This window comes from Amia ocellicauda, chromosome 8 (assembly GCF_036373705.1).
Source record: "Amia ocellicauda isolate fAmiCal2 chromosome 8, fAmiCal2.hap1, whole genome shotgun sequence".
Classification (NCBI taxonomy): domain Eukaryota; kingdom Metazoa; phylum Chordata; class Actinopteri; order Amiiformes; family Amiidae; genus Amia; species Amia ocellicauda.
The window spans coordinates 42,947,372-42,962,888 of record NC_089857.1 but is presented as its reverse complement, the minus strand read 5'-3'; the positions used below and the strand labels follow the sequence as shown (position 1 = coordinate 42,962,888).

Here is a 15,517-nt window from a genome sequence, read left to right as displayed (position 1 = left end):
TGTCTATAAAACCACATGCCAACACAAGTTCAGGGATCATTTCTCCTGATTGCAGAGACTTCTGTTTAACTGTAATGAATTTGTCTGAGTGCAGCATAGAGGGTTTTTTGTCAACGGTTTTTGTTTGCTTGTTTTCCTAAGTGGCTCTTGTCTTTTTCTGAACCAATAAACAATGGGTCTGCAGTCCCGGTGCGGTAATGGGAACCGGGGAGACTGCGGCTTGGCCTGGCTCTGCCGGGGAAAACTGAAGCCAAGGAAAAGGATATCATCTACCAAACAACTACAGCAAATGCAAATGCAAATGCAAATGTATTGGTATACCGAGTTGCACTTTTTCTTTGGGGCAATGATTCTAGTATTATGTGCGTGCGTGTGTTTGTGTGTGTGTGGTGCAACTGTCAGTCAGACAGACTTCCATCCTGCAACTCTGCTCAGCCTGTTAACCCTCTTTGAGATGAACCCTTGCCGTTCTGTGTCTGTTGGCCCCCTTCTGTACCCCGGTCTGGAATTTGGTCAGTAGAGTCGTGGCGCTGCAGGGACCCGGAGCCCCGGACTGCCCTCGCAGGATCATTCGGCTGCAGTTTGACCAAGATGTGCTGGGAGGCCAGTTGCTTTCTCAGATGGCCAGTCCAGTGTGAAAACAGCCTAGCAGAAATGTGAATTATGGGACAGGCAGTCATCAGACTTCCTTTCAGCCGCAGTGGTTGGTTGTGTGAATCAACATCATTTAAGTCACCGCTTGCTTTTGCCCTCATGTGGGGCTTGATGGAGCATGGAGTCTGATTACCTTTTGAATGGATTAGGGGGGCCTGGACAGAGACCTAAGATGAAGGTGGTTGTGTCAGTCTGTACCAGGGTAACCTTGACATACTGAGGGTGCAACGCTAGTCAAACTGCTGTATTTTGTTCTGGAGGTACTTGAGAACTTAAGGCTCTCTGGAAACCTGGCTGCAGGGCCCTGGGTCAGGATGATCCCTGACCATGTCCCCACAGTGCTCCGTGTGTCCTTTCCTCCCGCTGGGGACTCCAGGACAGAGAGACTGGATGGGATGTTATTTATTACTGGTGTAAAGTCATACAATTCAGCACTGAAGAGAAACCTGCTTGTGATCACACCTTCAAAGCATGCTGGGGATTTTAAGATACCCCTGACCTCCCTTCTATAGAAGGTTTGACTGTGGAGTAGCCGTGGTTTTGGCTCTGAAGTGCTTCAGAAGAAACAGTAGCAATATAATGGGTTTTCTGTTCGCATAATAAAATCTAAGCAGATCTCCTATCCTGTTGCTCAGGCACTTATATTCAGTATATTCTGAAGCACGTGGCTGGAAAGGGTGTAAAACAATGATCATGTTCAGTCAAAGGGAACGGCAGCCAGCAGACGTGGGGTTTGTGTTCTCACTTCATCTTCACAAAGTCGGCTTGCTGGATGAAACGTGAGTTGAGAGAAGCCATCGTACAACGGCAGCATAGGATGACAAAGCTCACACCCTGAACCAATAGAAACCACCTAGACCTGGGTTTTTTGTGTTGCTTTTTCTGCAGCATTGAAATGTTCAGTTGAAAACAGAAATACTTGAAACTGCAGACTTTTTATTTTTTATTTTATTACATATTTCTCTGTGACAAAACAGACTAAACACACCGCTCATTCTCACAAGAAGGGACCTTTGCCCTGTTACACATTTATTTTCCCTCCGTCTGTGCATTTTTTTTTTTTCCCCTCCGAGTTCTTTATTGCTGCTTTGAAAGAGTTGGAGGATGATTGTCTTCGCTTTATTGCTGTTTTGCCCCTAGTTTTTCATATTTTGAAAACCGTATTTGAATACATTGTTTCATTTTCTTTTATAAGTGATTGAGCCTTTGAAACATTTTCAGAATTTATGGACAGAATGTTTGTTTTTTCAGGATTCTTAAAACAAAATGAAATCCATGGCACATTTTATATGAGAAGTCACGGCTCATGTTGCGTATTTTTCAAAGTGCTTTAGGAAACCAACACATGTATTTAGAAAGGGTGTGTAAATGCCTGTAAAATGCATCCTGTCTGTGAAGGGTTAAAGGTCGTACCACACCTCGGCATATCTGCAGTAAGTTACAGTAGTACGACACCCTCGGGGCACGTCGGTTTGTAAAACGCACAATCAAAATGACACCCGACTGCGAGGGTTGGGTGGCAATTTCATCGGAAATATTCACTTTGCATCGGCATGTTTGTGGTATGCTTGACAAATGGGCTGCCCACGGATGTTTTTACTTTTATTTTTGTTTCTCTTTAAGATTACAGTATTGTTTTCCTATTCGTTTTCCTCTTCTGTTTCTGGTCATGTACCACCTTTATTCTCCATGTGGGTGGGTGGGCGTGGGGGGATAAAAAAAAAAAAATAGCCTAGTAAATTTTGCTATGAATGGAAAAGCTGTCCAGTTATCTTACCCTTGTTGTGCTCGTGCCCCCGATGATGTCCCTTCTGTCTTGTATCTGTAGTATCTGAGTGGTGCGAAGAGAGAAACCGTCCTATTGTGGGTTTGTTTCTTTGACAGCTCAGGTCGTGGGACATGTCTGGACAATGAACCTCTGAAACGAGACTTCCTGTACCCCACAGTGGCTCCGGGGCAGGTGTACGACGCCGACGAACAGTGTCGCTTCCAGTACGGCACATCCTCCCGTCAGTGCAAATACGGGGTAAGAAGTCTGCGTCGCAGTGGTTTCTCACTGTCCTGTCTTCCACCCAGGGGTTGGGGTTACTGTTCAATAGTGCTGTTGTGCTGTATCATTGTATGATAATTCAGTTTAGTTTTTTTAAAGGTATAATTCGGTGCATCCCTTTTTAATTATTTTTAATCTCTAAAAGTTTGTGAAAGCTCCAGCATTGCCGGCTATATATAGGGGATACGTTTGTGTGAACTGCAGTTTTTGGAGAAGCCCTTCCAACCCATCTTCTAACAAATTAAGCATCCTGGGGTCCACATGCATCAACCCCAAGGAAAGCTGCAGGATTTCAAGATTTGCATAAAATACTCCTGCAGTTCTCTTGCACCGGAAAGAGTCACGGGTTACAAAAGAAACCCTGAGGATATTGTCCTTCCCAAACTGCCAAATCTTCCACCTCGGGAAAGCGCTCCCCTTGAATCGTGCTGGAAATACCTAGTGATGTCCGACTCTCCAGAAAAGCAATCAATGGTGGCGCTTGTGGGCAGTTCAGACTAATTAAAAAAGTAATTAGTGAAAGGAGAAAATGGGGTTGCGTAAATCAAAGCATAAAGCAATTCAACTGCCTGGAGCTTGTATCCTATAAATATTTGTTCTAGGCCTTTGGGGGGGCTGTGAAATGAAAGTAAACAGTGTGTAATGGGCTCACACACGCACATTAAGTCATGTCTTCAGAGGCCACGCTCTCGGTATGCTGTTCTCTGCATGAGTTTGTTCACTTTGGAAAGCATTCGGGCGTCTGTTGTTTTTTCGCCCTTAATTGCATGCACAGTCTGATTACCTTTTGAACGAATTAGGGGGGCCTGGACAGAGGCCTAAGATAAGTATTAGGAGAGATTATTAACTTCACTTCAGCCACCCTCGGGACCAAGGATGGGGTTAGGACTGAGCAGCTTTAGCATGTTGACTTTCTTCCACAGGGATCAGGCATTGTGGTCGGCTCTGTCATAATACAGGATGATTGTTTTTTTTAATACCTTGAAAAACAAACACACACAAACCTCGTGCTACGTCCAGATGTCCTGCAATATCTTAAAGAAGGGAATCATCCTTTTGGTCTGTTATTTGCCATTTCAAGCCTGAGCTTTCAGATGTTTTAATCATTTTGTCACTTGACCTCGCGATGCTTTCCAAAGATAAACAAATGGACAGCGGGGAGAAAACACAGCGCAAAGAAACAGAAAATGCCAAGCTGTGTGGAGCAGCGGTTGCTAATGAGTATCTGGGGGAGCTGTCTCTGCGTGTGACGATGAGTGGGGTGGAATGCATCCCGTTCAGAGGAAGAGTTCCTACGGATGGCCAAGACCATCCCAGTGTGTCTCCTGGCAGGGTGTCGAATGAACCCCTGTGGGATGCACTTGGTCTGCAACTGCCCCGTCTTCAGCAGTCAGAGGTCGTTCCTGTTCCAGCGTGGAGCAGGAGATCTCTGGTGTTTTGTCAAATAAGATGCTGCTAACATTCACAGTCTATGTTCTTTGGTATGAAGTGTCTTCGGCTCACAGGAATCTCTTAAAACCGAAGCGTCGCATCGCTTGCTGAAAAAATTAACAATAAAACCACGGACGAACGCAAGGGAAGCAGGGAAGGCGCGAGGAGGTCATTTCCGAGACCCGAGCCCACGGGGCCGTGGCAGAAGGCCATGTTTTATCGCTAGTGCTGTTCCCCTTTCATGTAAATCCATCAGTGGCCCCACTGCCAGTGACCCGGGCCCTGACCCTGGGCCACAGCGCTCTTTAAGGGCTCTTCAGGTGGAGTGATTGGGAACAGCTGTAAGGGAGCCGGCTGCACGCTCCCTCTTTCCGCTTCCATTAGTAGTATTTTGCCGACGCGGTGCTGTGGTTTGAACACTGACCCCGAGGTCAAACGCTGCACACTGTACAATAACTCTTTCACAGCGCAGCCGTTTTGTGCTCCACACACTCCTGTGAAAGCTGATGGCCGCTGCTTTATCTTCTTAACAGTTGCTGTTATTAACACTTTTTTTCCCCCTCTAACAGAGAGTGAGATTTACAACTGGGCATTTAGCATTTATTCTGTCTTCTTTTAAATGAGAGGTTTGAAAATGATGTTTAAAGATTATTATATATATGTATTTATTTCTTTAGTAGACTTTTCATATTTACTTTGAAAGTATGAATTGATTAAATCTTCCAAAGATGATGAATTCTCATTGGATTATCAGTTATCTTTTCATGCAGTGTTCTTGGACGCCAATTTTATTTGTTAGTCTCTTTTGTTTTTTATACAAACAGTTGGAACCAGAACCACACTCCCTCGTCTAACTGACACAGTCAAATGTCTGACATCCAGTTACGAGCTTTAAATGAAAAAGTAAACAAGTCACAACAGACAAAACAAAAACATTTTTAAGAGGCTGGTACTTGTATAACCCTTTTTATAACGGTTATCCCTATAATGTCAAATGGAAATCTTTCATCTTTCTTCTTCGTTCTGAATCATTTGATGTGCGTTTAAATTGATTTTATTCTGATCAACTTGCTTCTGGCTTCTTTCCTAGGAAGTGTGTAGAGAGCTCTGGTGCCTAAGCAAAAGCAACCGATGTGTCACAAACAGCATCCCGGCTGCGGAAGGGACGCTGTGCCAAACGGGGATCATAGAGAAAGGGGTAAGGACCTACACGCCAGAAGGGGACTTCACAACAGAAGGGGACACGGGCTTCTCACACAGCGCTGTCCACCGAATATGCTTTCAGGTTTAAACAGAGCTTGTATGAAACGCCCTGTGACGAATACACGTGCTGTTTGCTTTCTGTGAGAAAGAAGAGGGATTGGTGCCATCTCTTGGTGCCTCTCTGGAGAAAGTCAGGACAGGAGGGGGGACAAGCTGTTGAACCGATAAGATGAGCTGAAAAGGGTGTAATTTATTATCTGGCACCGGATCCCCAGGGGCAGGTCGGGTTTGGATGGACTGAAGTATCGATATGGTTTCCTTGGAAGCCCTGTGCGGGATGCGGCAACGTTGGAGGATTCCAGGTGCGCAATCACCGCAGTGGGAAAAGTACCACAGCAGATTAGCTGGCAAGTACCGAAGGCGTGGCCGTGTGGACAGCTGTAATAATTTTCAATAATTCCATTGTGTTTGATATGGGAATCAGAAACCCAGCAAAGCAGCCATTCCCAGGACCCATTCATGCAGACTGGATTTGCCCAAACAATAAGATTGGGTCATCAGTTCATGTTTCTGCCCTGCCAGGTTAGGGAGACAGTTTTAACAAAGATTACGGCGCATTGTTACTGACGATATGATGTCTATATGGAGAGAATGAGAGCATTTAACTGGCTGTCACACTCTGTTAACGTTGGGCCGATGGCTTCATTCAAGGCTTGGGTCCATGTTCGCCGTGCCGGGCCAACACTCGCTCCTACGTGGGTAGCAGCTGGTGGAGAGAGGTTCACATTCATCACCCCAATGTGTCGCATACAAGGTCATTGCCAGCACGCAGCAAAGTGTAGTGACGAAGCACACTGATCACTGGGGTTACTGCGCAGGCTTAGAAACTGCGTAGCTTTCTCCCAGGTTTGTATCTTCTGAATGTTCATCTTAATCTGTTGAGTCTGGATCCATTAGTAGGGGAATCCCACTCCTTTGCTCTCCTCTCATGTCTGCTTGAGCTGCACGTCACTGTAGGGGAGTGAGGGTTTAACTGGGAAACCTTAGTTCTTATTTATTTTTACAACTATATATATATTTCCCGTTGGAAAACAAAAATAAGAACATGATCACATTGTTGATTTATGGGTAGGATTCAAGTCATCAGCTTGACATTCGGCTGTTGTGAAAATATCCACTTCCGCAATATTTTCTGTCTGAAAAACACAGGCGTTCTTCCAGCGCCGGGACGCTTGTGTACCATGGAGTCTTGTTTCCGGAAACCGTCTGAATGCGAGGGCCTCATCCTAGGTGGCATTGTGTCAGCAAGACTCTCCGCTCGCCCGACTGCGGTCCTGCAAAGTCATTAGTGTTCAGACAGCGTGGCCAATCGGTCTTCCCTAAACATCCCTGTCAATCCCTCGTCTGTCACCACAAGTAATCGGCCAAAAGCTCTCCTTTATTTCAATCTTTCCAATGTGTGGTCAGAGGGGCAGCCAGCATGTGAACTGCCCACCCCACCCCCACTCTGAGCCCTGACAGTTGGCTGCAAATAGGTGATGAAATGCCTCCGGGCTGATGGATAGAAAAGACAGGTACTGCCTGTCCGAGCTGTGTCGGTCTTTCTCAGATAAGGAATTCTTGCGGTGACTATTTTGGGCCCTTTGCATCGCAGGCCTGGCCTTCAATACAGAGCTCCCGTTGCCTCGCTAATCCTGTTGATAAAGTGGCTCAGAGTATTGCCCCTTTGCCAGACCGCGGTGACAGAGGACACCGACTGCCTCGTCTGTCGGCAATATGCAACTTAACCTACTAACACAGTAGTTTATTGTGGGAGACGGACGGCGTTGACTGCTCTCTGATCCGTGTCCCCGGATGGAGGAAAAGGAATCCTTTTGAAGTGCCCAAAAAGCAGAAAGAGATTCTTTGACTTTACATTTAAAATAAATCACAGTGCAGTGGCTCATCCCGAAGCTTGACATGAGTGAATGGTTAAAATGGGTTAATTGACATGTGGAGAAAACAAAAGGCTGAGCAGAAAGCAAAGTGTTGCGGTGCAAGTGGCCGCACTGCCAAGGGCCAGGAGACGAACTCTGTGGTTTAAATGTGTGCCTTCTATGGATGTTTTCACAGGACCACTGGTTTGTAGCCAGAAATATAAAGGGCATCTGGAAGGCTTTAATTGAACACCATGAGTGAGGTTAAAAAACAACGAATTGGCCCGGCACAACTGCAACACAGAGGATAGGATGGGTGCTTTTGACAACAGGCTTTCAGAAGATCAGTTGAAGGAAAACGCAAGAGTATTACACACTGATATAATAATCCCATGAGCCTCTCTGCTTGAGCAATGCTTCAAAGCCCTCTGTGTGGTTGGGGGGCAATTTTTTTTCCACTTCACAGTAATGCTCCTATTGCGATGATGGGGAGGGGGGTATGTTGAAGCCTGAAATACCTGGAGTCAATCCTGATTCCCCCCCGGCAGGGGCGCTAACCCTCTCTTCCCCCATCTCGTCCCTCCCTGCTCTCCGCAGTGGTGCTACCAGGGAGATTGCGTTGCCTTTGGCACGTGGCCCAAGAGCGTTGATGGAGGATGGGGCCCATGGTCCATCTGGGGGGAGTGCAGCCGGACCTGCGGGGGTGGCGTCTCGTCCTCGGTCAGACACTGTGACAGCCCAGCGTAAGTAGCTAAAGTAAGCCAGAGCAAAACAACACCACCTTTGGAAGCATAATGGGTTATTGCTCTTTTATTTCTTCTGTTTAAAATGCTGTATATCTCTTGATGTGGAAAACGGAAGCGATAGATAAGTGGTGAGTGGAAACATCTTAGGGAGGCCTTCATCCAGCAGGGAATCAATAATGAGAGAATATATATTTAGGAGATTTTCATTCAAGGAGCACAAAAGCCTGATGTTTCTCCCCTCATGTGACGTCTGGCAGCAGAAGCTGTGTGTATGCACAACTAACCTAAAGACCAGAAATAGGTTCTGTCAATCGCAGCTCCTGCCACAAACAAAAACAGGGTCCAGAGCAATGGATGGAAAATGCCCCCGAGCTCTGGGGAGCTCAAAATCTTTGGGTTCTTCTGAAATGAATAGGTGACTGGCACCTCTGCACATGCATGGTATAGAGACACTCACGCCAGATTCAATCTTCGGTCAGTTATCCAGCTCACCCAGTGTGTCCTTTTCACTACCGGAGCCCTGGGATTCGGCCACTGATCACCTGTTGTCAGCGTGCCACCATTAGGTCCCTGCTGCCCGGCGTAGCGTACCATTCCTCAGTCTAAATGCATGGCTGTGTAAAACTCCTGCACATATATACAAATAGACGAATTGGGAACATCATTATGGCGATCGTCATCATCCCTATTATTGTGCCATTCGGTGTGATTGAAGGTGTGGATAAACTCCAGGAGCTCTGTGCTGGGCTGCCGTCGACAGAGCTTCAGTTTCAGTTTCAGCATTAGAGGAAACGTCTGTCTTCACCCTTGGTGCGGCGAGACTGTGAGGCAGAGTAGGGGGGGCAGTGTTAATGTGTAACACCTGTGTCAAATGATAGCCTTTAAACCTGGGTACTAATCCACACGGAGGAAACCCCTCCAATCAGCCAGCTTCACTGGAAATACGAATCCGGCTCTGCTCTGCGATCGCAAGGGCATCGACATCTTAGCTTTTTTCCTTTTTCATTAACAAAACAAACCGTTGGACATTGCACTCTGTTCCCAAACATCGCAGAGCTCTGTACCGGTCTATCAAGGGTTACTTTCGAGGGGCCGAGACCAATGTTTGAAACCAAAACAAACACGGATCTCTCTAATCCAAACAAATCAACATATCTATAGGCAGACTCCCATGAAAAATAAACCAGGCTTATTGCAGATATTTCCTGAATTACCCCAACAACAACAAACGGCCAACCATTCGTTTACAATCTTTTAAGAGTGATTTAGATTTTTTCTTCTTCTTCTTGGAGAAGATAAACATTGACAGCAGCCGCACCACGGAATGTAATCTATCAATGTTTTTTTTTCTCCTTAAGGAAACAATATTGCGACAGGAAGAGGAGTCGCAGATTTAGTTTGCGGATGTGCCTCTTCCCTTCATGCTCTTCAAGCCAGGGAGTCATTTTAATGTACAGGACAGCAGTGTCCTCCAGAAACGCCAGAACCACACTGTGACCCTGAGAACAACAACCCGAGCAGGAGGAGGCCCGGTGCTAATGTTTACTCTGCGAGGGGGTTGGGGGGTGGTTTCACTGAGGGGGACTGACTGCAGATGGCGATTTCCCCAGCAGGACTGTAGGAATGCAGAGCTCTGAGTCGAGATCCTTGTGGTCCTGTAGTGAGCAGGGTTTGATGGGTAATCAAGGTGATGCAGTGTCACATTGCTGATCCTAAACGCTGGCCACCGTAGCCCAGGAGGGTTCGTGTGCAGTCTCTGCCCAACTGTAATAGCTGAAAGGTTTGTTGTGTATTCAGCTGACACTTTTACCCAAATTCATTTTTTTTTACAAACAAAAGTCTGTTACCCATTCATACTTTCTGTATTTTGTAATACTGAAGCAATTTTGGGTCAAGTATCTTACAGCAGAGGTGTTCCCCACCTGGGATTTGAACCTGCGACCCTCTCATTCCCAAACGCACCTGCTTCACTCTGCCGTGTGGTCAGATAATGCGTTTGTCCGGCTCCCTGCCCGTGAAATGCCTGCTTCTCCCCCACCGAGCCTCTGTTGTCCCTCGTGCTGCCGTGAAACATATGTCCCTTCGTATAACAGCATCACAAGAGTTGCATATTTGAATGTCTTGGCTTCAAACCGTAGTCCCCTCGTCCCCCACAGCCCGCAGGTAATTCATCACCTGTAGAAATAGATCTTTATTTTCTTGTGAGTCGCACGAGACCCTAAGTAAAGCTGAACGCTGGAATGCAGGCTTACAAAGCGTCATGGTGGATACTGGAAGATTGAATACATACCAAGCTAAACAGCATATGAAATCCAGTCACTAAAGATATGCTTTGGAAGCAGTTTTTAAAATCTTGAGTATAAAAATTCTCTGCTGTCAAAAGAAGTCATCTTATGAAGTGAGATTAAAATGTAAGTGGTATTGTTTCTTTTCTGATTGGTTTTTTTTTTTTTTTTTGGTTTATGAAAGGAGGAGAGAAACAGATCTGTGACACAACTTCGTCGGTTGTTTGGTGCTGGCACGGTGTCCAGGCATTCTCTCTGCATTTTGCCAGCTCCCATTAATTACATAATCAGATGCAGCCGTGCTTTTGGCAGAGTGCAGTTTCCTGGGGAAAGCTTGGAGAAGTGAGCTGACCTGAAAGTTCAACTGGCAGGACTGCAGGATGGTCACTAGGGGAGCTGGGGTTTGGACCACCAGTTGCATTGCTAGTGCATGTATCCAGCATTTCCTTGATTTAAAAAGGAGGAACTCTGCTCCATGCAGGCAGTCTGTAGGGGTCACTTCCTCAGCCCATCCTTTTTTTAGGGTCCGTCCAACCTTAAAAAACAACAACTGAATGAATAGCTTGGTAATTAAACCAGATGGCATGATGTAAAAAAAGCAAGCCTGATTGGTTGCATCTTATGGCTGAAAACTCCATGAATAGGTGAGGAAAAAAAGTCTGTTTCACCCTCTTCATTTGTGTGGGATTGCAATGCGGTCTTCTCTAATGGATATGTCTAGGATTGATGGACCTTTCACAGGATAGGTTCTGTGCCACGACCTCTGCGGAAGGCATTCATTGCCCTCCTGGAGCCGGTAAACAGGGTTATTTATCTGCGATCTGGCCGCGACACAGACTCCCAGCGCGCTGTAATGGAGCGGGGCTGGGGCCGGGGAACGGGGAGATGAATCCCGCCGTGATGAGCTGCGATTGATGCCGCCCGCATCTGGTGGGTTACCTGGTGGGAGCCCGGTTAGAGATTAAGGTAACTGCCCCCAAATGCGGTGCAGATGCTGGCCGGTGCTGATTAAAATGCTGTGTGGATTTTACTTTGATTCACTTTTTTTCTTTTTAAATGCAGACAGGGAGAGACTGACAAAAAGGGGAAACTACCTCATTAATCTTTTTTTTTCTTTTTTCTTTTTTTTTTAATAATTTGTTTCAGGCCGTCTGGTGGAGGAAAGTACTGTCTTGGGGAAAGGAAACGATACCGCTCCTGTAATACCGATGTGAGTCAAAGCCCCGCAGCAGCTCAGCTCCACAATCTGCTTCGCATGTTTCACTCTTGACAGGATCTAGGGCAGGTCAGGTAACGGGAAGGGAAAATGCCTCCATGATGTTTTGGGAGGCTTGTGAGACGGTGACGTGTCATTAAGGGGAGCTCACGTTGAAGGTGGTAATTGCTTGATACCTTGTGCTAGTAATGGGTTTAACCTATATTCCTCAGTGAGAGGGGCTGTAACTCCTCGGTGTGTTTAAATATGCGTATCAAACACCTGTGGAGCATATTGACAAACGCAGGGAAAATCTGCAGGGGGAATTTTGAACAATGCAGGCAGATATCATTTATCTGCCCCTGTCTTGCCTAAGAGGTTTCTTCCCAGGACTTACAGCGATTAAATTCCTTTCAATAATGCGGTTTGCCCTTAAACCGCTGTTTGACATGCTCCAGGATCTAATCCTTGTCGGAGAGCAGGGCTGTGGAAACGGGATTACAAGGCCTGCTTCCCATGTGGCCTGGGAGGCGGGCTGGTTTGGGACAGCAAAGGTCTCTTACTGGAGCCACTGGAGTGTGACAGAAGGGATCGGAGGCACCTGAAGCATAGCACGCCATGAGTGAAGGGTGTCTAATTTGTCTGATGAAAACAGAAAAGGTGAAATGATGATAAACAAGCCACCCATTGCCTGCTATTGTGTCGGCACTCTGAGGTGCGCTCACCTGGCGCTCTGTCAGACATGACTGTGGATCCCAGAGATTAATCCCTGCGCAGGCGAGGGAGCGCGGCTCTGGGAACGTGAAGTTTACACGACAAGATGACCTTTAGTGCCCATGCAACAGTTGTCAGCATCAGCCTCTTTGATGTTGCTGTGCTGCTTGGTGTGATGAATGGGAAACTGCACTTCCTGTGAGAGAGACCCAAACAGCGTGAAGCAGACGGCCTAGAGTAGAGCTCTATACTATGCTCTATACTAGCTCCATACTATGATTCAAGGGGAGAAGGACTGAGGGCTCTCATTGCTGATGTGAACAGAGCTTTTTGTGTCCTGAATTCACATCCCCACACAACCCCTTTCTCATAGGTGGTCTGTTTTCTTCTAGGCACTGTTGTAGTCCAAGAAGTTGTGGGTAATCTGCAGTACCACACAACGTAGAAACAAACGTCCCTCCAGTTTGTCTTGGAAAATAAACAACACGAGTTTTATTTACAGAGAGCGGCACTTTTTCTCCTACTTTTTGAGGGAAGTGACCAGGATCGCCAAAGAATCATTGAGGTGCGTTAAGTCACTGAAAGAGGAAAAGTGGCTCAAGCCTTGCCCTTCATAGGAGCCCTGGTGTTATTAAGCCTCTGGCCCACTGGAATGCAAATGAACAGGCAGCGGTCTGCTGGAACTGGCGTGGACCTGAAGACACCCTGAGAAAAGGACTCATGCGTTCAGCGTTTCTTTCAGATGTGTTGGGTGTTTGTCAAATGTCAGGATTTATTATTCCTTAAGTAATTTGGGATGTAGCCCCCCACAGCCACAGGTTCCTGGAAGGACTGCTGTTCAGTAAAGAACAAAGGTCAGTTCTCATTTGTTCACCTCCTTACAACAATGAACTAATCCCCCCCACCGTAGCTTCCTGCGGCCACTTTAATTTTCTTTCACAGCTTATATCATGACTCCTACTGACACTATAACCTCGCAGGAGAATGGCCTTTGGAGAACTAAATGTCGCTTTTTAATTTAAAGCCATTTGACAATGGAAAGAAGCCAGGTTGTCTGACAGACTGTGAGAGACGTGCTCTCGAACAACGCTGTGTTCTCGAAAAATGAACAAGTTTCGCTCTTTACCGAGGAGAATCGTTGCCAAAGTTTTAGGGTCCATGACATTAAAATCCTTTTCCTAAATTAGTTTTGTTGTATTACCAAAAAAGGCTATTTTAACACCATTAACTTTAATGTACTGTATTGTGGTATAGACTCCCTTTTTGAGAAGAAACCACCTCAGTTTGTTCAGCTCTTAGAAAAGTGTAGTAAAGTGTTGTAGATGCCAATCATTTCTTCGATTTATGCTGAGTATTGACTAAAATGAAATACTGCATTTTGAAGTTTCTCTTCAGATACAAAATAAACTACTCAAGTTCTTGATCATTTTAACAATGGGAAATGAGAATCTGAGTTACTCCATATATTAAGTGTATATTCTGTGCTAAAGCAACAAGGTGATTGATAAAGAAGTCGCCACTGGAGATGAGTTTTGACAGATCACTCACTATGAATATAGTCCAGTGTGGCTCATTATACTGAGAGCTATTTCACTTAATCATTTCTTGCCATACATTCATGCAATGTAATTAATGCTGATTTCATATCCTTATTTACTCCTCACAGTCCTGTCCGACTGGATCCCGGGATTTTCGGGAAAAGCAGTGTGCAGACTTTGATAGCATGCCGTTCCGTGGGAAGTATTACACTTGGAAGCCGTACACTGGAGGTGAGAGCAGATGGGGTGCAGAACCGTATGTGCATGCACAAACACACACACACACTTCAGTGCTGCTGCAGCTGTTCCCTGCAGTGATCAGTCTGTCAATATATACAGTATATAGTGGACATTTTGTATTCTCTGCCTGTACAAACAACGCAGAAGCCCCTTTGATGTCCTTAAAATTCTTAAAATTCCAGACTGAAATGTCTGAACATCTTCTGCACCGCTGTCCTGCTGCTATGCTTTCATGAAGTGTTTAGTTTGTAGACTAAAGATGTGTGGAAAAGTGCCCTGTGTAAAAAGCCCTGTCAGTGTGTGTGAGAGAGAGAGAGAGGAGAGGTGGAAGAGAGATTTAGAGTCAGAGAGCGAGGTAGAGGGGCAAAGTTAGTAAGAAAGGAGGTGGAGGGGCGGAAGGGGTGGAGAGAGAGCGGGCGATGTGGTGATGGTTTCACCGGGCCATGAGATCTGGATGCTTTACTGCCAGCCAGAGGATCCTCATAACCTCTGACCTCTAATTGGTTCCACATGCAGCCCACCTGTAACTCGTTAGTGTTATGGGTCCAACCCACAGGGGAGATGTTAATTGACAAGAAAATATATATCAATTGTGTACCTACAGTGCGGAGCGGGGAATTCCTCTCCTTTTATCCCCCCCATCCATTTCGAGACCAATACTGTTGACACCATGAAATACTGTGTGACTGTATAGTGTGTGTGTGTGTGTGTGTGTGTGTGTGTGTGTGTATATACAAGCATAAACAATAACACAAACATTTATGATGTGTACCATGTTAATTGAGAATGGAAACCTGTCAGCCGTACGGATGGTGTGCTGCTCCTATGCTGAGCTTCTGAACCAGCCCCACAATAAGAAGGCTTCTGGTTGAGGAAGAGATTGCTCTGGTCCATCCATGGCAGAGATCACAAAGACACCCTGCACCCTCGGCACCCCCACAGCCTCCCTGTGCCCATTGCATACACTTTTTACATCACAGCCAGGGAAGCAGCAGGAACTCCACTTCTCATGAGTCCACGACAGAAAACTAAACCAAAAAGTTGTTTAAAGTTTGCAGTCACAGATATGCTGGTGCTAGGGTTGATTTTCCAAGTCAGTTTGACAGTTTCTTTACAGAATAGTGAACTAAACATGATAGTCTTGATAATACAAATAAAACAAAAACAATCATTTATTTTTTTATGTCCAATTTTGAACAAAAACACATCTTCCAGGAAAAAAAGAGCACGCACAAATGCTTGTTATTGTGGTATAGAGTAGCAGAACAGCAAAGGTCGGTTGTGCAAATCGTTTGGCAGTGCTTTGATACTTAAAACATGTTGTGGGCTTTTCTTCCAAGCAGCTGTTTCCACTAAAACATGGGGTGCTGCTGCTTTCTATTACCTTTCTCATGTCAGTGTCTCTTTGAGGGGCAAATTAAGCAAATGGTGCATACCCTCAAGACCAAGCTAGAGATTCAAACCAATGGCAGGTGCTCTGGCGTTTTTTGTTTCTTCTCCCCGAGAAGATAATTCCTTCAATTTACATGTCAGCGGATCAGAGAC

At 45.8% G+C, this 15,517-nt stretch overlaps 1 protein-coding gene across 1 annotated transcript in view; it reads left to right on the top strand.

The window, feature by feature from the left end:
* Window positions 1-15,517, top strand: part of adamts6 (ADAM metallopeptidase with thrombospondin type 1 motif, 6) — a 66,243-nt gene that overhangs the window by 25,544 nt on the left and 25,182 nt on the right. Inside the window, exons 11-15 of the mRNA XM_066711540.1 lie at window positions 2,539-2,680; window positions 5,226-5,333; window positions 7,852-7,997; window positions 11,432-11,495; window positions 13,861-13,963. Of these exons, the coding sequence (XP_066567637.1) occupies window positions 2,539-2,680; window positions 5,226-5,333; window positions 7,852-7,997; window positions 11,432-11,495; window positions 13,861-13,963 (563 nt within the window). The remainder of the gene's footprint in view (window positions 1-2,538; window positions 2,681-5,225; window positions 5,334-7,851; window positions 7,998-11,431; window positions 11,496-13,860; window positions 13,964-15,517) is intronic.